Source organism: Anopheles stephensi, chromosome 2 (genome assembly GCF_013141755.1).
Source record: "Anopheles stephensi strain Indian chromosome 2, UCI_ANSTEP_V1.0, whole genome shotgun sequence".
Lineage (NCBI taxonomy): Eukaryota > Metazoa > Arthropoda > Insecta > Diptera > Culicidae > Anopheles > Anopheles stephensi.
In genome coordinates, this window is record NC_050202.1 from 35,602,420 (window position 1) to 35,624,648 (window position 22,229).

General features: G+C 47.2%; 4 protein-coding genes across 5 annotated transcripts; 3 read left to right on the forward strand and 1 right to left on the reverse strand.

The window, feature by feature from the left end:
- Positions 1-1,025: 1,025 nt before the first annotated feature.
- On the forward strand, positions 1,026-9,557 carry LOC118507376 (ATP-binding cassette sub-family A member 5-like). 2 transcript variants are annotated; one of them, XM_036045820.1, is made up of 11 exons: positions 1,026-1,503; positions 1,595-1,663; positions 2,256-3,370; positions 3,438-3,624; positions 3,691-6,906; positions 6,970-7,156; positions 7,224-7,498; positions 7,580-7,735; positions 7,817-8,487; positions 8,550-8,884; positions 8,948-9,557. In XM_036045820.1, the coding sequence occupies exons 3-11, from the start codon at positions 2,469-2,471 to the stop codon at positions 9,052-9,054; spliced, it is 6,036 nt and encodes a 2,011-aa protein (XP_035901713.1). In that variant the 5' UTR covers positions 1,026-1,503; positions 1,595-1,663; positions 2,256-2,468; the 3' UTR covers positions 9,055-9,557. The 2 variants fall into 2 exon arrangements, with proteins under 2 accessions (XP_035901713.1, XP_035901714.1); XM_036045821.1 differs by having other exon boundaries at positions 1,026-1,663; positions 2,218-3,370.
- A 5,426-nt stretch (positions 9,558-14,983) lies between these two features.
- Positions 14,984-16,273, forward strand: LOC118507762. The gene is made up of 2 exons (XM_036046780.1): positions 14,984-15,131; positions 15,207-16,273. The coding sequence occupies exon 2, from the start codon at positions 15,209-15,211 to the stop codon at positions 16,271-16,273; it is 1,065 nt and encodes a 354-aa protein (XP_035902673.1). The 5' UTR covers positions 14,984-15,131; positions 15,207-15,208.
- A 354-nt stretch (positions 16,274-16,627) lies between these two features.
- LOC118507767 lies at positions 16,628-18,566 on the reverse strand. The gene is made up of 4 exons (XM_036046785.1): positions 18,175-18,566; positions 17,937-18,075; positions 17,770-17,869; positions 16,628-17,694 (listed from the first exon to the last, which is right to left on the reverse strand). The coding sequence occupies exon 4, from the start codon at positions 17,690-17,692 to the stop codon at positions 16,628-16,630; it is 1,065 nt and encodes a 354-aa protein (XP_035902678.1). The 5' UTR covers positions 17,693-17,694; positions 17,770-17,869; positions 17,937-18,075; positions 18,175-18,566.
- Positions 18,567-19,449: 883 nt separating this feature from the next.
- On the forward strand, positions 19,450-21,523 carry LOC118507380 (polyserase-2-like). The gene is made up of 3 exons (XM_036045825.1): positions 19,450-20,248; positions 20,324-20,744; positions 20,803-21,523. Exons 1-3 carry the CDS (start codon positions 19,504-19,506, stop codon positions 21,398-21,400), a joined length of 1,764 nt encoding a protein of 587 aa, XP_035901718.1. The 5' UTR covers positions 19,450-19,503; the 3' UTR covers positions 21,401-21,523.
- The last annotated feature ends 706 nt before the right edge of the window (positions 21,524-22,229 follow it).

Here is a 22,229-nt window from a genome sequence, read left to right on the forward strand (position 1 = left end):
GGGCAGGCGTACCAACGAATATGAATTCAGGTACGTCGTACGGAATCGTTTCCTAGTCATGATTTTACGGCGTGATCATTTAGCTCGAGCATCTATGATAGGAGCACACCTTCGTAGGAGGGGCGCGTTAGGACAGAATAATGCGTTTTATGTTTTGTACCATACATAGCGATATTACGCTTAGCAGGGCAGCAGTACATATTCACGAAACCAACTCACACACACACACACACACACACACACACACACACACCCAGACATGAAAGCCATGCATACGTATACGCATATCCAACCATAAAGGTAGGAGTTCAACAATGGCGTAGGTATTATTTTAATTATGAAAATTCACTTCCGGTAGAGAGCTTCAAGCATGTGGGAAACTAGCGAAAAGGGGCAACTTTTATCAAAGAGGTTGACGAACCAGGACTTATTTTGTTGGGGGATAATTTATGATGTAGCGTGTAGGGTAAGTTTGGGGTTCAACTTAAGATTTGTATTTCTGTGCATTACTAAGATGAAAAATAAACTGATCTTTCCACCGATCGTGGCGAAGCAGCTGCTATTCCGTAATTTGAAACATTCTTTTAGCCTAATTGAGTTAACAATTTTTATAGCACATCCATCCAAGACACAGTTCTTCACGCTAACGGTCAAACTTTTCCAGCGCATGCGCTCCATCGTTTCCCGCTTTCTGAATCGTAAAGTTGTACCGGGGATTTGGTGATGTGATAAGTTCCGAGAAGAGACAGATTAGAACAGTAGATCAATTCGTTTATGTACGGCGCGGTGTTTAAAAGTAGCTAAACGATGGTAAGAATGTAGAAATATTTTTAGTACACGCTCTTAGTATTCGCAATTAGAGTTAGTGTGTTAATCCTAGAATCACTTCACTAACTTTATAATATAAATTTAGTTTCTCATATAAAATGTCGTAAAATTCGTAAACTTCATTCTATGTGCTGAATGTTTGCTTATTTCCTTTAATTCATATAAAAAGTTGTGAAAATCCTTTTGAAGCATTTCCCACCAGAGCGCGCTAGTGTGCGTTGTCGTTCGCTTGACAATTTGACAGAGCGTTCCACGAACAAAAGGGGGGCCAGTAGCTCGGGAAAATTGACGGCAATCATGGATGACAGGATCCGGGGGAAAGGAGGGTAACGGTGCGTGCGGTATGCATTGTCACTGTGTGTTCTGACGAAGAAAAGCTATCGGCAGTGAAAATGTCCTGTACGCGAGTGGTGATCCGTAATGTAGGAAGCGTTTGCTAGAGCTAGTGATTTCGGTCGGCGTCCAGGCACAAGCCGTCTAGCGTGTGTATTTCGTTTAATCAGTTTCATTCCACCATTTAACGAATGCCCTTCGGCCGTTGTGTTCCTATAAGGGGAAGGTGAAAATTTACCATTGCGACCGCCTATCGCCCTACTCGCTTGCTTTGCAGTGAGGAGCAAAAAAAAAGGGCGAACACATTACATTCTAACGAGTCAGTGCATTTGGCCATTACGGGTACGGAACAATCATCGCTAGCAGTAATAGCACTGCGAAATGTAGTTCCAAAAAAGGGATAAAAAAGTCAACCTTTTCGGTCTCCAACTAGCGCCCATCGTTCGAGGGATTGATGCCCTCGTCTAAGCCTGCTGCAACACGGAGCAAGGACAGCGAAGTGGTAAGTTAGCAAACTCGCAAAATATAGCGAAAATAGCTTCTGGTTCGCATATTAAACTGTTCCGGAATGGTGTGATGCGATACAAGCGATGGTGGAAAATCATTTTGCCGTGGGCGCGTTTGAGACATCCGGAAGTGTTTGACACTTAGCGAAAAATCGATAATTTTTTCAATCATCCCATCATCGGCAAAGCAATGTCAAGCTGGTTGTGGGCAAGGGTGCGAACAAGGAAAGCCTGGGTGAGCGAGCGAGCGAGCGGTGTACATTATGCGCTTCAGTGTGTGTGCGTGTGAGGGTGAAATGAGAAAATTATAGCATGACTTCAGCGCCGGTTGCTTTGGCGGGCTGTGAGTGTATGTGGTGGGAAATTTTATAGCAAACGCGCGCCGCGAACAGAGCAACCCAACCGCGTGGTGGGTCAAGTGTAAACAAACTGCACGTGTGGATTGTGTTTGTGATGTTGTTTTTTTGTTGTTGTGCAGACATTCTTCATCGCTCCCTGTGCTTAATTCGTTTGTGTTTGTGTTGAGTATATTAACAATCGCGGGTTTTAGCCCATTTGAACCGCTTCTTGTTTTTCTTCCCATTTAAGCATGCATTAAAAGCGGAGCGAATAATCAGCGGCAGCAGAAAATGGAAACGACCGTACTGTGACTCCACAACATAATCATTAGCTAAGGAATATCGTATCCGTGCGCATCTGTCGCTAGCACCATTTCCACCAGTATTATTACAACGAGAACGGCAAGCAATCGTGTAGTAGTAGCGCAACACGAGCGGGCCGCCACTTACAGCACCAGCAGCGATGGGAAAGGACATGATGAATACTAGCAACTTCTGCCAGCAGCTCGGCGCGACGTTGGTTCGCAATTTTAAGCTAAAAATCAGAGACTCACGCAAAACGATAGCGGAGGTGTTTCTACCGCTCTACACGCTGGGCACGCTGATCGTGCTGAAGATCCTCATACCGAATCCCAACTTTCCCGCCATCACGGAACCACGCGGCGCCGCCACACTGTTCGAGCATTTCCAGCACCATAAAGCTCACACCATTGCCGTGCTGCCACAGCCAAACTCATCCACCACGGTACCCTTTCTGAGTGAAGTGAACGAGCTATGGATGTCGAACAGACGGCACCAGCCCGGCATTCATCCCATCAAGTGGATGATTTACGAAACGCCGGAAGAGCTACTGGCGGCGTACTGGCGCGATCCGAGCAAGATGCCGCTGGCTCTGATATTCCACTCGGACGACCCACTGTTCGGTCCGCTACGGTACGAAATACGCACGAATCCGTCGTTCTACGTGACACCGTCGACGACGGAGCTGTACTCGTCGCTGGTCACGTGCCGCCAGTCGGACAGCTACTGGTCGGCGGTGATCCCGATCGAAACGGGTGACTCGTGCCCGGTGAATCAGTACTACTATTCGGGGTTCGTCGCACTGCAAACCCTGCTCGACTACACCAAGATACGGATCGTAACGCAGAACGAAGAGCTGCAGATTCCCCACATCACGCTGGAGATGTTCCCCAAGGAGGCGTACACGGGCAACTGGATGGTCGCCTTCCGGCTGGTCATACCGATCTACATGGTGATGGCACTGTCGCAATTCATTACATATCTGCTCATTCTGATCGTCGGCGAGAAGGAGAACCACATCAAGGAGGGACTGAAGATAATGGGGCTGCGGGATTCCGTCTTTTGGTAAGGCTGCCTGAGTCATCTTACTGCCCCTGGTGCGTAACATTAAAGTGCACTCTCTCTCCCGTAGGTGCGGTTGGTTCGTCATTTACGCCGTGTTTGTAACATTCCTGAGCTTTGTATCGGTGATTCTGGTGTTCTCGCTGGGCGTCTTTCAAAACACAAACTACCTGCCAGTATTTATACTGATTCTGCTGTACAGCTTTTCGGTCATTCTGATCGGCTTTATGATTACACCGTTCTTCGACAACTCTCGGGTAAGTTGAGATCACTTCCACCCTGTCAGCTCTGCGTGCTGACGTTTGTGAACCTTCTATTCGCAGACGGCTGGCATCCTGGGCAACTTTGCGGTGAACATCATGTCGCTGCTCTACTTCCTGCAAGTGTTCATCGACGACACGCACACCTCGGCCGCACTGTGGACGGTGTCACTCATTTCGCCCACCGGATTTGCGCTGGCAATGGATAAAATTCTCGTGCTGGACATATCCGGCCAGGGTGTCACGCTGAACAATCTGTGGACAGGGCCCGGCATACCGATCGGGGGCTCCATCCTGATGCTGGTGGTGGACATTGTGCTGTACGCGGCGCTGGCCTTCTACTTCGATTGTGTCATCCCCTCGGATCACGGTACGAAGCAGAAGCCTTGCTTTTGCCTAAACAAAAACTACTGGTGTAAGAAAAAAGTGCCAAAAGTGCCGCTGCTGAACGGCGAATCCGCCAACTCGTTTAACAATCCGCTTGAGGATCAGGCACGGGACGTGGAACCGGTGTCGCGCGAGATGCGCGGCAAGGAAGCGATCCGCATAGTGGACCTGTACAAAACGTTCCACTCGTGCCGTAAGCCGGCGGTGAACGCGGTCAACGGAATTAACTTGACCATCTACGAGGGACAGATCACGGCCATCCTCGGCCATAACGGGGCGGGTAAGAGCACGCTGTTCAACATCCTTACCGGGCTGACGTCACCGACGTCGGGTACGATATACATCTTCGGGTACGATGTGCGCGACCCGAACGATATGACCATGATCCGGCGGATGACGGGAGTGTGTCCGCAGCATGACATACTGTTTGAGACGCTAACGCCCAAGGAACATTTGTACTTTTTCGCGGCCGTACGTGGCATTCCGCCGGCACTGGTGGATAGCGAGGTGAAGAAAACGTTGCGCGACATCGACCTGTTCGATACGGCGGAGACGCGTGTGAAGCATCTGAGCGGTGGTCAGAAGCGGAAGCTTTCGGTCGGTATTGCCATCATCGGTGACCCGAAGATTATCATCCTGGACGAACCGACGGCCGGGGTGGATCCGTACTCGCGGCGCCACATGTGGTCCATACTGCAAAACCGCAAGCACGGCAAGGTGATCCTGCTGACGACACACTTCATGGATGAGGCGGACATACTGGCCGAGCGGAAGGCCGTTGTGTCGCGGGGCCGTTTGCGGTGCTGCGGGTCGTCTCTCTTCCTGAAGAACAAGTTCGGCATCGGGTACCATCTGACGCTGGTGCTGGATACGAACGCGTGCGAAACGTCCATCACGAAGCTGGTGAACGAGCATGTGCCGCAGGCGGAGAAAGCCCGACGGCACGGCCGGGAGCTGAGCTACATTCTGCCGCACGATGCGGTCAACTCGTTCGTGTCCTTGTTTGACGATATCGAGAAGGAGATAAAGAGCAAACGGATGATGCTCGGTATCTGTTCGTACGGTGTGTCGATGACCACGCTGGAGGAGGTGTTCCTGCATCTGGAAACGCAGCGCGAAGGTGAGCAGAAGGCGGGTGGCGCGGGAGAAGGCGAAGACGAGGAAGGCGATGGCGAAGATGACGAGGAAGATGGGCAGGCAGCGGGCTATCCGGTGTCGGAAAACCTGAGCCGCAAAGTGATGAAGACGCGTGGACTCCCTAGAAGCTTGTCGCTGCAGGAGCGCAGCAACAGCTATCAGTCGCTAAAGAACGATACCAAAACGCTGCTCGACGAACAGAACGCCGAGAATAAGGCGTCGCTGCAGGATAATCGCATGCAGTTCGATACGATCATTCCCATCAACGGGCTCGGTTCGGATGGTGTTAGTCAGGGTACGGCAGGTTCCGGAGTTCATCCAGCGTCCATGGGTGGTGGTAATGGCGGTGGTGGCACTGGCGGTGGCGTTGGTGTTGGTCCCAATTCGGCCGTCAACTCTCCGCAGACGCAGCGAATGCATCGCAAAAAGCATCACCGTTCTTCGCGCAACGGTGTGAGCAAAAGCACCAAGAGCATCTACGAGGATCAGACGCAAACGCACGCGTCAGCATCGGCAGTGAAGCTGAACAGCCAAAATCGTACCAACTGGATGGACCTGGACGACATCCCGCTCTACCCGTCGAGATGGAGCACGATCGGAGCGCTACTCAAGCTTCGCCTGACGATCCTGTTCCGCGATATACAGCGCTTGTATCTGTTGATCATACTGCCACTGGCGTTCACCGCACTGGGACTTTACCTGAACTCGATCCAGGTGCTATCGCCGATCATGCGCTCCATACTGCTGGATAACACCACGTACGGGAGCAACATCACGAAGATCGCCGTGCACGACAATACCAGCCCGGCGGTGTGGCCGCCTCATGCCGCCTTCGTGTATCACCATCACCATCAGCAGCAGCAGCAGCAACCGAGACAGCAGAAGCGCGAATCGGCGCAGAAGCATTACGATCCGATCCCACAATTCCTGCACCAGAAACACCACCAGCAGCAGCAACAGTCGAAGGAGGCGGCCCATTTCTACCGTCGGTTCCTGGCCGAACTGCACCGGTCAGCAAACGTGACGGAGGATTACAATGGCAACTTTTCGCAGCTGCTGGATATCGCCCCGCATATGGCCGCATTCAACGTGAATGTAATATCCTGGTCAAATGTGTCCATCACGACCCTCTACAACGATACCACTCAGCACAGCCTGCCGATCATTCTGAATCTGATCAGTAACACGCTGCTTCGCGTGTACGCGGAACTGTCACCAGCCTCGATAAACTCGCAGCATCTTCTGTACCAGCGGGCCGGCGGTGGTAGCGCACGGAAAGGTCCGATGCCAACGTCGAATGCTCAGTCTGGTGCGTTCGATTATCAAGATGATGGGGCAGACGGTGAAAGTGTGGACGATTTAGCGCTTCAACCATTAGCGTCAAGTACGAGTTCCAGCACGACATACTCATCCTCCGGGGTGGCGTCAGACCGTAGTGCTTCGGGTGACTCCATGTTGCGCATCGAGCTGTGGTCACATCCCTTCCAGCAGACGGCACAACCGCAAGAGTTCAACATCGGCACGTTCTCGTCCGCACTGTTCGTGGGGATGATATTTGTGCTGATTCCCGTCTCGCTCGCCGTCGACATGGTGTACGATCGGGAGATGAAAGCCAAAAATCAGCTGCGCGTTAATGGACTGTCCTCATCGCTGTACCTGTCCGCGTACTTTATCGTGCTGTCGGGGCTGATGTTGGTCATCTGTGCCGCACTGCTCGGGCTGGTGTTTCTGTTTGACATTCCCTCATTCCGACAGGTGAGTAGTCGGCGGCTGCAGGGATAGGTTTGGTTCTAATGGACGCTTCTGCTATCATTCTAGCCTCCCGCACTCATCACACTGGGAATGTTGGTGTTTCTCTACTCGCCGGCCGGCATCCTTTGTTCGACGTGTTTCTCGTACTTCTTCGATCGTACCGATTCCGCGCAATCGATCCTGCCCAACATACTTACCTTTGTGGGATTAATCCCGTTCATATTGGTTGTGTTTTTGGACATGCTGGGGATCGGTAAGTGATGTGTAAATGCGCCCGACAAACATGCCATTATGAATACAAACATTTTCAAATCTTACAGAGGTTAAAGCAGCGATCGCTCTTCACTACGTGTTTTCGCTGATCAATCCTATGTACATTCCGTACGCGACGGTGTACTTCGTCGATCGGGTGTACATCGCGTGCCGGTTGAGTTCCGCCTGTGCCGAGCTGTCGATGGCACACTACATGACCGAGGAGGTGATCGTGATGGCGTGCGGGTGTCTTCTGCACATTCCGATTTGGGCGTTCTGCCTACGTGTGTCCGATGTGATGAAAAGTGGTGGCCGTATGCGGGATCTCTTCCATCGATCAGCGGTAAGCTTTCACCGTGCTGGATGGTCAATGCTTTAAATGACTCAACCCCGTAACTTCTGTCCCTGTTCCTGCCCTTTGTAGAGCGAGGAAGATGTGATGACCGAAGAGCAGTGTACCGGTGAGTATGAGGATGAAGATGTCCGCCACGAGCGTAGTCGCGTTTTCCGGCTTACATCCAACCAGTCGCAACAAGATGATACCGCCGGTCTGCAAACTCAGCCGGTAGTGCTGGTCAAGGTTAGTTAGGGAGCTGAGTGCCACCAGCAGACTGTGCATGTTGCCACACTAACACTACTCCATTCTCACACTTCCACCCAGAGTCTTCGCAAAGAGTTCTCCCAAGAGTCGCTGTGCGGTAATTGCTGCTGCTGCGCGGATGATGAACTACCGAGAAAGAAGATTTCCGTACGCAGTCTGTCGATCGCGGTGGACGCCGGCGAGGTGTTGGGATTGCTCGGACACAACGGTGCGGGCAAAACGACCACCATGAAGATTATGACGGGCGAAACGGCTCCCACGCGGGGTACGGTCCGTGTCGCCGGTCACAGCATTACCATCAATCAAGATGATGCCTTCAAAACGTTGGGCTACTGTCCGCAGCATGACGCACTGTGGAAGAACGTGACCGTGCGCGAGCATCTGGAGCTGTACGCACGTATACGGGGAGTGCGTGGAAAAGATCTGAACCGGTTGATATCGACGTATCTGACGGGGCTGCACATAAACGAACATGCGAACAAGCAAACGCAGCACTGTTCCGGTGGTACCAGGCGCAAGTTGAGCTACGCGATGGCGATGGTAGGAGCGCCCAAGGTGGTGCTGCTAGATGAACCGTCGACCGGGATGGATCCAAAGTCGAAACGGTTCCTCTGGGACACGATACTGGCTAGCTTCCATGGCAAGCGCTGTGCGATGTTGACGACCCACTCGATGGAAGAAGCCGATGCGTTGTGCTCTCGTGTAGGAATCATGGTCAAGGGAGAGCTAAGGTAAGTGTCTGGTCGAGTGTTCGGTGAGGGCAAATCGAATACTAGTTGGATCTCGTTCATAGATGTCTCGGTTCGACGCAACACCTGAAGAATCTGTACGGCGCCGGTTACACGCTGGAGATTAAGCTGAAGCACATAGAAAACGTGTACAGTGAGACACCGATCGAGAGCCAGCCCAGCAGCAGCCAGGAGCAGCTGCAGCTCGACCAAAGCACGGACCACATTGCACCGGTGATCAGCAACTGCATTGACAATCGTTCGATGGCGTTGCGCAACTTCGTAACGGATCTGTTTCCGAGTGCCACCCTGGAGGAGAGTTTTGCCGACCGGCTCGTATACTCTGTACCACAGCAAGCCGTCAGTTCCTTAGCTGAATGTTTTTCACGGCTCGAGAAAGGTAGGGCGCTTCTCACCCCGGTGTATCTGGCGACTTTTCGACTAAACGCCGTTCTATTTTCAGCCAAAACCGAGCTAGACATCGAGGAATACTCATTCAGCCAAACGACACTAGAGCAAGTGTTCTTAAAGTTTGCACACTACGACGAGGAAACCTCCAGTGTGCAGTAGACTATACGGCAGCTCGATCGATCATAGATCGATCGGCGAGAAGCACGAGACTACTCCGATCGCAATGTCCTTGAGATAAGTTTTGCAAAAACCAACCACACTACAGCGTTTGATAATAGATACTTGTGAGCGGAAAGCAAATCGCTTCACCATCGAAGCGTGTGGAATGTGGAAAATGGCGACTGAATTTCGAAAATTCAGCGTTCAAAACAAAGCATTTGTAGTTAATTGAAACCATACACATCCAGCCAGACAGAGGGCGTCCGTGAGGCGTAAATCTCACCGCGCGAGAGAAGGGAGCATTGTGAAAATGTAAGTAAATTTGATTAAAAGTAAGCAATTTGTGCAATAATTTCATGTGACAGGGAAGGGACATCTAGTGGAAACTATATACAAAACAAACAAAAAATCATCGAACCCGTTGGTGGCTAAGAGGGCATCACTAGAAGAAAGATTACTTGAAGAATGTAAAACTCATCTGCAAACAAAATAAGCATTAAACCCAACATGAATATTAAGCACGCTGGCTGGCAGAGGGGAGTGCAGGAAGATATTGGAAGATAGAAGAAAAAGGTTAGTAAAATACTACAATAATTAAAAAACAAACCAAGTACAGGGTTTCTCAGCTTATAATGTTAAAGCATCGATCTTTGCTGTAGGTTCCTTAGATGAAATGGGTAAACAAAGCTAGTTGACATGGGAACGGCTTCAAATGGCAGGGAAATCAATTTCCTTTTATTATGCAGGTACCAGATGATATTGTCATAGTAGCCGCTGATATTGTGCACGGCCTGTCAGCGCTTGGGCAGCGCGTAACCTTCAGGTATAAACAAGGGCTGTGAGATATTCACAGGATCTTGGTTTGAAGTTCATGTCTACTAGCTTTGTTTACCCATTTCATGTCTCAAGAGCTTACAAAAACGGATCGTTGCTTTTACATTATCAACTGAAAACCACTGTACGCATCACATAGCAAACGAAAGAATGCCACTGTTTTTGTGAAGCAGTTGAAGCGTCTTCTCTGTATGCAAATTTTTGCTGAGACATCTTTTAGATTTAAACACGATATTTAAAAGATAAACCAAACTAGTCAAAAAAAAAAAAAAAGAAACTCTTAAACGAACAGGCGAGCAAACACGCCGCGAGCATGCTATAGCAGTGAGATGGGCAAGTGAATTAAACAATAAGATACATAAGCTAAAGTTAGGAATGTAAGGAAGGGCGAGACCCGCTAAAGGGAAGGTAACGGAATCTGAAACAGGTGTCACATCATGGGCGAAACTCAATGCCTGGGATGGGCAATAAGGAGCTCTGCATTGGAATTTCAAGTGCACATTTAAGCACGCTAAAAACAAAATGGAGTACAGCGCAGCTGCTGATACTGACCCAAAACCATCGCCATGCAAAATTGGAAGTACGAGGCGCAAAGACAAAAAAAAAAAAGGAAACAGATAAACATTTCAAAGAAATTTGATTTGAAAACTGTGATTATAAGAAGGTTGGCCCGGAAATTGTAAGTGAAAGTGAAGCATTGAAATTCTAGATAAATAATTTAAAAACCCACTCACGTGAAATCCCGTTTCGCCAACGATGCATAGTGGTGCTGATTGGGGGTGGGGTGAAATATGTTGGAAAGCATTAAAAGACAATTGCAAAAAAAAAAAAACAAACACAAAAACCGTAGGATAATCGTAAAAATGGGAGTAAAACCAGACAACTAAAGCTGCATCTCACCGATGCCAAACAAGGAGCGAAGCAAGGCAACGTGTCGAGTGCGGTGTGTCGAGATCCAGTATGGAGATCAAGCGTCGTCACCAAGAGGCCACGAGAGGAAGCTTTTATTGGCATGTACCATGAGAGTAAATGTAGGATTAGGTGGGCGCGATTGAGGGAGGAATAACAACGTGAAGCACTTTGAAATAAAGTTTCGGAAAGGAAGCATTGAAATAAAAAAGGCCTACCCCATCCTTGCTGTGTAGAATTGCTGATGACAATTCTTTCGTTATGAAATAAGTTCGGTTCAATTTATCACAATTCTTTAAATAGCAAATATAGCAAATGGCATAAAGAATCCAGTCGTTACCGAGATAAAAACGGAATAGATTGGACTGTGCATTCAGTATTCAACTATATCAGACTACTAATGTGTCGTGTTCAGTGAAGTTATTAGAGTTGTTAGAGGTTTTAGTTATTATTGTCTATTGTTTATTATCATTATAATTCAACGGGGGCAGGGGGCACGCAGGGACCCCTTGAAGTCTAATTGCTAAGACACTTAACAGTTATGAGGACGGACGGTTCAAGTACAATTTAAAAGCGCAGCGCGAGGCATGTCCGGTTGGTGACGTTTACTAATACAATTATATTCACGGCACATACAGAGAAAGGGATCAAAGGTGCCAAAACGGGTTCGGCGATCTTCTAAGTCAAGCAGCGCCCTTGGGCGAAGCGGCCTGGTTGGGACGTATAGGTTGAGCCCAGAGAGTAGTGTTGGGGAGTCGATCCGATAGTCCAAAAGTTCCGCAACAAATAGTCTCTGGGCGTTGCAGTTACGCTGGTTCAGCGACTAGATACCCAAAAGCGCACACAATTACGACAATGATCACAATTACGACCGAATACTTATTTTGTCCTCTCCGTTAAACGACCTCGAAACGAAGATTTGACGTTTCGGAAGAACTGAGTTAATTTACTTAAATAGATACTCGTAGGACACTGGCTGATTGTCGAAAAGGCCAACATCGCAAGGATAGTTGCTCATTGAAGTGTTTGGCGAAGGGTTGAAATAAAACCTTAACGTTGAGGTACGAACTGAAGTGCTGGCTGTCAACTGGCCGCACTACAACCAGAACCAAACTTCATCACGCAGCGGAAATAACTCGGACTTAATAGAATATGTATCGGCTTACATCGCTACTCACATGCACTTCTAAGACAAGGATTCTGTCAAAAACTGACAAAACCTTTAAGTATGGGGCCGTACGCAGGGCTGACTTACCATGCTACGGTTAAAATCAAGGCCGAGACCGTTCGAGGTTGTAATGCCTTGGAAGAAGATGTGTGGAAGTACAATGGTAAAGCCGCTGTTATGGTAAGCCGCTCGCGTCCCAGCTTCGATGGCTTGGAAATTCCATGGGAATGGCGCTGGCTCAACGGCCATCTAGGCTATGCCGGCCACCTTATGGCATACTAGACTTCTTTATACCACGTAATTGGATAGTCAGTCCTCACTACGGGGGAATGGTCCGGATGGAAGTCGATCCTCGATCCTGCCGTGCAAAGATAGACGCCGCTATCACTTCGGCCACAAATTGAGATGGTGTCGAGGACGTTTACTGCTCGATAGATAGTCAAGCGAGCGTAGCGTTTTGGAAACTTCACAGCAAATCCAGTGGCGGATCAACCTAGGAACGGAAGGGGCGGCCGCTCGGGGCCTCGTCGGTCAGGGGGGCCTCATCGGTGAGGGAAGTTCTGTTGTTTCCCTCTCATATCACAATAAGAGGGGTCTCAACTGCCATTCCGCTAGGGGCCTCCAAATATCTTGACCCACCACTGAGCAAATTAGTAACGCTTTTCTCAACCAACACGAAAGGAAAGAACTGTTGGAAACTGTTGGTGATCCACTGTGGAGCTTATCAGTAGGTATCATAGAAGAAGCTAAAAGTGGGTACAAAATAAATATTGGCAGATGAAAGAATACTTACTTACCTATCCGGCGACACACCCGCTGCTCATCACCGATAACATACCTCGATACCGCTTACGGTTTTGCGCCGTCGTGTTTCGTTAATCCATTATCCCGGCTGTTCTGGTGGACGCATCAACGCCATAGCTTCATCTCAGTTTGGACCTACCACGTCTCTTATGCGTGTGGAAGGCCAAAATAACTTTACGGGCTGGGTTGCCCGGTGTCATTCTCATGACGTGACCAGCCCACCGGAGCCTGGCGAGTCTAAATCGCTGCACGGTGATGGTGTAATCATCGTTCAGTTCGTAGGTCCCAAAAGTCCTTCTGAGCATCTTGCTCTCGAACGGCGGCTTAGAGGGTTCTGTCAGTTTTAGACAAAGTCCATGTCTCAAAGGCATATGCGACTACTGCGACTATCAATGTTCTGAAAGAATTGAGAAGTCGCAACGGTTTGGCTATATAGCACCATACTATAAAGTGTACTTGATCAGCCAAAACTTGACTTGAGCCGAGATTAAAGTTGATTTGCTTTTGATTTACACCTGTTTACAGTTACAGTCCTATCGCTCCCCGTTTGCTTCGACTCATGAGCTGCCTGCTTCGATTTGCGTGCCATTACCATCGAATGCGCGACATAACGACCGAATCACATGTTACCATGGAATCACGAGCCGATATACATGGATTTTTGATTGCTCCTGTATGAAGCATATGGTGTAATGAACAGACCGGTTAGTTCGTTACCATTAGAAAACATTTCGTCGGCATTTTTATACGAACAAACGGCTAATAAACCGTAAATGACGAAAAAATGTGGAGTACAATACCAACATCGAACAGTAGCGATACACAAGACAGCTAGTTTTTCAAAGTTTAGTGGTGATCTATACATTAAACTAGCGGAAATGAACGGATTCGAACGGCGCAGAAAATCTAGAAAAGTTCTTGAAGCTATTAGTTTACTTTTTTTTCTCAATATTTTTCATTGAATTCCATGAAATACTTTGTATGTATCGTTCATTTTTGCTTTGACACAATATTTAAAACACGTGTGAGTTTCAAATAATGCTTTCCCTTGCGTTTAGTCGTTAAAATTATCCTGTTAAAATTATCCGTAAGTTTAAGCGATAAGAAAAAACTATTGCTTCGAGAGAAGAAGCGAATTTGAAACGTGCTAACATGCACAAATCCATAGATACCAGCACGAGATTCCATAGTAACGGCATGCAATTCGACCATAAGGTCGCTCTTTCGTTGGTAATGACACGCAAATCGAAGCAGGCAGCTCGTGAGTCGAAGCAAACGGTGAGCGATTCGACTGTAACTGTAAACAGGAGTATATCATTTGGATTCAAAACCAAGTTGATAGTTTTAGTAAAGTTGCAAAACTTTGCAGAAATGTTTGTGTGCTGTTAATAACGATTTTCTTAATATGGGGGAATGGTAAGTTGCAGTGAAAACAACCTAAACATCACTGGTCTAATCAGTCATGTATGGGATTTCCCACGATTGCAGGGGAACGTTTCGGTGGCATACAGGGTTCACCGATAGATAGCATACGGCGAGCATACCTTAGCGGTTCGCGCAAACGTTTAAGATATCTGCGGCCATCGATAGCGATTCACATGTACAATTAGCGACTGGCCCAAAATGGATAGCGATTCGCGTGCACACTTTAGTGAATGTCAGAATTCGGCGCGGTTTGAAAATATAGGTTTATATGACCCAGGTTGAGGAGTCAAGATTGGAAAAAAATCGTTTAAATTTCGTTTTTTATGTAATTGGAAAGTTGTTGCGCACAAAAGTGATGTGAAAATTAATGTTCATGATTATAAAGCATAAATTTATTGATTTTCAGCGTTGGTTAAAAAAATAAAAACAAAACTATGTGAAACATGAGAAGAACAGCCATGTGGAGAATTCAAACATGGACGTATATACACGAATTCAAAACTGATGCGATCTCGAAAAAAAATCCGTTCAGGTAATGAAAATATTTTGCATATTGGTCCAGCAACCGAAGCGTTCACAGTTTTACCAAGCGATTAACAATCAGAGCATCATCATCAAAAAATCCGTTCAGGTAATGAAAATATTTAGCATATTGGTCCAGCAACCGAAGCGTTCACAGTTTTACCAAGCGATTAACAATCAGAGCATCATTTGCGGTTTCATTATACATTCCTTCGTTGTTTTTGGTTTTGGCAATCATCCTTTCAAAGGTACGAATTTCAGCACAATTAAAATGTGCTACAACTAGAATTCTAATTGAATTTGAGTGTTTATTAGGTGTTTGGCTACGATAGGAGCTCTTGCTTGTTGAAGTGCGCCCGTGCAACATTTTTATTGTCGGTAAATTTGTTTTATTAACGCACCGTGAAAGAATACAGTGAGTATCAATAGCGGTATGTGCTGAAGCAAAACAACTGAGACACACATCGTTCTTTTTACTTTTTGCTTGCAGATATGAATTCCAGCCAAAGCTCTGTACAAGAGGAAAATGCAAGCAGCGCTATGCAAGCACCTCGCCGCCGAAAAACTACCAGCAACGAAGATAGAGAGCGCGTGGTAACGGCGTATGAAAACGGAGCCACTGCAGCTACGATTAGCGAAATGTTTAATTTGAAAAAACCGACTGTCCATGGTATCATCAAAAAATACCAAACCCAATGGCAAATCGAGGCAAAGAAGTGTGGTGGCAACAGATCTAAACTATTGTCGCAGCAAGCCGTAAATGATGTTCGGAACTGGATCGACGAGGACTGCACGGTGACGCTTAAAGCACTCGCAGAGAAAGTGTTCGAACAACACGGTGTTCGAGTTTCGTCCACAACCATAGCGAGGGAAATAAAAGGATTCAACTACTCTCTGAAGATGGTCAAACTGTTACCGGAGCGACGCAACACACCAACGACTATCGAAGAAAGGAAACATTACGCTACACAATTTTATGAAATTGCGCGCGGAATTCCGGATAATGGATTAATCTATTTAGACGAAGTAGGATTTAACGTCAGTATGCGTACGCTAAAAGGACGATCGCAGAGAGGAACACCGGCCACCATCACCGTTCCACAGTTAAGGACTAGGAACATCTCCATCATTTGTGCTATGCATCGGTACGGCGTGCTGCTTTACACCACAAACACTCGATCCGTAAACCGTGAACGGTTTATACAGTTTATTGAAGAACTAAAGCAAACCCTGCGATCGAAGGACATTAACAGCAGCTACTTCATAATGGATAATGTAGCTTTCCACAAAACACCCGCAGTAAGAGTTGCAATCGGAAATGATAGCGACAAACCTTTATATCTACCACCCTACTCACCATTCCTTAATCCTATTGAAAATCTTTTCAGCCAGTGGAAGAATTTTGTGAGGCGAAACAATCCTTCAAATGAGGATCAATTGATGGAAGCGATTCGGAATGGATCCAGGCTAATAACCGCACAGGATTGCGATGGCTACATTTCGAATATGTGGCAATACATGTCCCGTTGTTTGAGGGGCGAAGAAATTTTAGATTAAGTTATGTATAAATATATATAAGATTAGAAAGGAAGATTTTAGTTTTAATGTGTAACATATTGTACTGACGATTCTTAAAAAGATGCGCATGCGAGAACATGCGATTTTGAGGTGATTAGTACGGCCAGGTCAGAGTGATTATAATTAAAATGCCAATAATTTTTTTCTTACACATTCGGAACGGTATTCGAATCGCATGTTCGGATGAGATAGTGATTGAAAGCAACGGAAATGTTATTTTAATTCGTCCAGCAGCATTATTTACATTTCATCTTTTTAAGAATCGTCAGTACAATATGTTACACATTAAAACTAAAATCTTCCTTTCTAATCTTATATATATTTATACATAACTTAATCTAAAATTTCTTCGCCCCTCAAACAACGGGACATGTATTGCCACATATTCGAAATGTAGCCATCGCAATCCTGTGCGGTTATTAGCCTGGATCCATTCCGAATCGCTTCCATCAATTGATCCTCATTTGAAGGATTGTTTCGCCTCACAAAATTCTTCCACTGGCTGAAAAGATTTTCAATAGGATTAAGGAATGGTGAGTAGGGTGGTAGATATAAAGGTTTGTCGCTATCATTTCCGATTGCAACTCTTACTGCGGGTGTTTTGTGGAAAGCTACATTATCCATTATGAAGTAGCTGCTGTTAATGTCCTTCGATCGCAGGGTTTGCTTTAGTTCTTCAATAAACTGTATAAACCGTTCACGGTTTACGGATCGAGTGTTTGTGGTGTAAAGCAGCACGCCGTACCGATGCATAGCACAAATGATGGAGATGTTCCTAGTCCTTAACTGTGGAACGGTGATGGTGGCCGGTGTTCCTCTCTGCGATCGTCCTTTTAGCGTACGCATACTGACGTTAAATCCTACTTCGTCTAAATAGATTAATCCATTATCCGGAATTCCGCGCGCAATTTCATAAAATTGTGTAGCGTAATGTTTCCTTTCTTCGATAGTCGTTGGTGTGTTGCGTCGCTCCGGTAACAGTTTGACCATCTTCAGAGAGTAGTTGAATCCTTTTATTTCCCTCGCTATGGTTGTGGACGAAACTCGAACACCGTGTTGTTCGAACACTTTCTCTGCGAGTGCTTTAAGCGTCACCGTGCAGTCCTCGTCGATCCAGTTCCGAACATCATTTACGGCTTGCTGCGACAATAGTTTAGATCTGTTGCCACCACACTTCTTTGCCTCGATTTGCCATTGGGTTTGGTATTTTTTGATGATACCATGGACAGTCGGTTTTTTCAAATTAAACATTTCGCTAATCGTAGCTGCAGTGGCTCCGTTTTCATACGCCGTTACCACGCGCTCTCTATCTTCGTTGCTGGTAGTTTTTCGGCGGCGAGGTGCTTGCATAGCGCTGCTTGCATTTTCCTCTTGTACAGAGCTTTGGCTGGAATTCATATCTGCAAGCAAAAAGTAAAAAGAACGATGTGTGTCTCAGTTGTTTTGCTTCAGCACATACCGCTATTGATACTCACTGTATTCTTTCACGGTGCGTTAATAAAACAAATTTACCGACAATAAAAATGTTGCACGGGCGCACTTCAACAAGCAAGAGCTCCTATCGTAGCCAAACACCTAATAAACACTCAAATTCAATTAGAATTCTAGTTGTAGCACATTTTAATTGTGCTGAAATTCGTACCTTTGAAAGGATGATTGCCAAAACCAAAAACAACGAAGGAATGTATAATGAAACCGCAAATGATGCTCTGATTGTTAATCGCTTGGTAAAACTGTGAACGCTTCGGTTGCTGGACCAATATGCTAAATATTTTCATTACCTGAACGGATTTTTTGATGATGATGCTCTGATTGTTAATCGCTTGGTAAAACTGTGAACGCTTCGGTTGCTGGACCAATATGCAAAATATTTTCATTACCTGAACGGATTTTTTTCGAGATCGCATCAGTTTTGAATTCGTGTATATACGTCCATGTTTGAATTCTCCACATGGCTGTTCTTCTCATGTTTCACATAGTTTTGTTTTTATTTTTTTAACCAACGCTGAAAATCAATAAATTTATGCTTTATAATCATGAACATTAATTTTCACATCACTTTTGTGCGCAACAACTTTCCAATTACATAAAAAACGAAATTTAAACGATTTTTTTCCAATCTTGACTCCTCAACCTGGGTCATATAAACCTATATTTTCAAACCGCGCCGAATTCTGACATTCACTAAAGTGTGCACGCGAATCGCTATCCATTTTGGGCCAGTCGCTAATTGTACATGTGAATCGCTATCGATGGCCGCAGATATCTTAAACGTTTGCGCGAACCGCTAAGGTATACTCGCCGTATGCTATCTATCGGTGAACCCTGTATACAGGTTTAAGTGAAGAGTGCGGTAGATCAGGCTTCAGATCAGGGGTCGTCAAAGTTCAGACCCTCCGGCTTTAATTGGCCTTTATCCGGTCCGCGAGAAAAAAATTGGTAAGACTCACAAAGAACACAAGATCAAGCCCTTAAGACACCAGAGTTTTTTTTCCTGTGGATCATCAAATCCCTATTAAATAATTGTGAAGTTTGCTGTCATAGTTTTGGAAAGATCTGGCAGTCTTGGGTAGGTCTACTGGCTGCTAAAGACGCATCTTTTTAACCATTGACTACATGAGAAATTATTCAAATTCCACTCTACAAGACTGCTCTTGCCGAGAAAAACGTGTGCCGATCCCTGTGCTAGGTTAACGCTTACTATCTAGATTACGATCGCCAACAACATGGCGAGGCGCGGAATCACACGCACATTCAATGCCACTCAAAGTCATCGACGGCACCATCTCGCCACACCATTGCAAAGCAGCACTGGGAGGTGCTGCGTGTGCGCAAACCTGATTTATACTCCACTAGGAAATGGATACGTTCTAAGTAGTTTCCTCCACCGCTCGCAGTTCGCTTTGAGAGTGTGGTGGCCAGAACATGAAAAGGTGGCCTGCAAAGTAACGGCTCATGCGTCGTTAGTCTTATTTGATTGATCGAGTGCCCCCTGCTAACGATCACCGTCTTTACGAAGCATCGTTTAGAAGGCAGCGTAACTTGCGGTCACTTTTCGACTGACGCTTATAAAAGCAATACAACAACAACAAAAAAACCCACACATCGAGTCAAGCATCTTCCCGGGGTTCGTAACCTTCCGACCGATCGGACCCGATAATCGACCAGTACGAACTGAACTTCTCGTCGGAGAAGATCGTTCATCGATCATGCTCCACGAAACGACGACGCTTGGCCGGTGGGCGGCGGTCTGCCTGATACTGGTGCTTCACAGTGTCCGGGCCAATGGGGCCAATGTGGTGCTAGACGAGCTGCAAACGAAGGACTTTAACGACAACGAGTGTGGCCAACGATTGGCGCAACGGGAGGGCCTCGTCAAGGGTGGCTACCTTACGCGCCCCGGCGATTGGCCGTGGCATGTGGCTCTCTATCAGCGAGGCATCAACAGTGACGGGTTCGAGTATGCGTGCGGCGGTAGCATCGTGCATCGGTACCTGGTGCTGACGGCGGCACACTGCGTCACGTTCGCCGCCAGTCGACGGAAAATACCGACCGAAAATTTGCTGCTAAAGCTGGGCCGTTTCAACCTTTCGAACGAGGTGGAGGAACACGCCGAGGAGTTCAACGTGATCGAAACGGTCGTGCACGTCGGGTTCCGGCCGACAACGTTCGAGAACGACATCGCCATCTTGCGGGTGGAAATTCCAATCATCTTCAACGAATACATTCAACCCGTTTGCCTGTGGAAGCGAGACGATGGGTTTGTCCTGCCGAATGTCTACGGACAGTCGGGCACGGTTGTCGGGTGGGGTCTGGCGGATGAAAATCGCGCCGGAGCAGCGCTCAATGAAGCCCGGATGCCGGTGGTTGATTCGTTGACGTGTCTGGCAAGTGATCGTGCATTTTTCGGCAGACTGCTGTACTCCAAAGCGTACTGCGCGGGATATAAAAATGGTAAGAATTGACCACCGGGGCCAGGCCCATAAAATGTACATAAACACGCGATCTTTCTCGCCTCATCTCCAACAGGAACGGGCGTATGCAACGGGGACAGTGGTGGCGGAATGTTTTTCCAGTTCCAAAACCGTTGGTATCTGAAGGGCGTAGTGTCGTTCAGCAACACGATCGACTCGTCCGGGCTGTGCAATTTGAAGCAGTACATCGGATTTACCGATGCGTCGCAGTACATCGATTGGCTGTACGAGAACACCCCGAACAGTGGCATCAGCGACCCGATCCTGGGGCATCCCAACATTCGACTGATCAACCAGGGCAACTGTGGACGGAACGAGCACATTTACGAGTTCGAGGAGAAGCGTAAACCCATCTTCAAGCAGTACCCTTGGATGGTGACGGTGCGCCACCCGTTCCAGGATTCCGAGTACGTTCCGTGCAACGGCGTGCTGCTCAATCGAAACTACATCCTCACGACCACTTGCGTCGATTGGCAGTGAGTATACGCGGCTGCATCGCTTTCATCACAACCAACGTCATTCCAACCATTCTAGGGACGAAGTCAGCGTGACGCTAGGCGATTACGACACGGGGAAAACGAAGGACTGCGGTACGATCGACGGAAGCGAGCAGTGCGTGTCCTCGGTGCAGACCGTCTCAGTCGGGCAGGTGTTTCGGAAGGATGAGCTCGTGCTCGCACGGCTAACCATCCCGGCTGTTATCGGTCGCCGGGATCACATCGAGGCGATCTGTCTGCCGGTCACTCCCCAGCAGCGCGATCGTCTCTACAATCGCTACATCATGACGGGCTGGAAGGAGAGTGGATCGGATTCGAAAATATTGCAGCGTGCCGTGCTGGACGCAGTCGATCTGAATCAGTGCCGGGCCGAACTGCAGTCCGAGGGTTATCATGCGGAAGCGTCCCAAAAGCTCGACGATAGCATCATCTGTGCCCGAAACCTGAACAATGCCTCGCGATCACCACAGTGCAACGATTACCAGCCCGGATCGGCGATACAGGCGATCGAGAAAAAGTCGAATCGATACTTACTTTACGGGCTGCAGACGGGCATTAGCTATTGTACCGTGCCGGAACGGTACATTGCTATCAGCAAGTATCTGCAATGGATTTTGGATAACATTCGTGGATAACGGATGGATGGGGTTCGGAACTGAAGATGCGGAAGCGGGCATATTTAGCGGGCACCGTGACGAAAAGCTGTGTGTGAAATAAACATGAAATATAAAAGGTGTTTAACTCAACAAGAAAACAAGGTTAACAATCAGCATAGACTTATTGAAAATCAAAATTTAGTAAAACAACTTCGACGTTGTTTTTTTTTAAACCACTTTCCATTACTGTTTCCCATGCATTTTTGAAGCAAATGATAGATTTCATAACCACTTAGAAACAGGCAATACATTGCCGCACAATTTCTGATAGACAAATCATTAAACCCAAGTTGTATGTCCTTAGAAACACTCGACACAAACGTTAACATTAACACCCGCAATCGGACATTTAGAGATCCAATCCCTACACACTGTTGAATGGTATTCCGCAAGGAGCCATTCTCTCTCCAACCTTTTTCCTCATCTGCATGGAATCCCGCTTTTGCTCCATTCCCACAGAAATCCAATCCATTCCTCTAGGTAGACGATATTATCCTGGCCTCTTCATCTCGTTCCGCCTGCAAATCTCGTAAACTCATGCAAATAACACAAGCTTCACTGCTAACATACTCGGCGTTACATTCGACAGACGTCTTTCATATATTCCCCATTCTTACACGGTTAGCAAGGAAGCAAACAGCCGGCTGAACTTGTTACGGATGTTCGGAACCGGCAAAGCTCGGTCCTCCCGCTCAACCCTAAATCACATCATCCATACCTGGCTTCTACCCAAACTGTTCTACGTCATCGAGATTGTTTCCTGCGGGCGAGCAACCTTCAAGAAGAGAGTAATAGAGTCTTCGTTTCC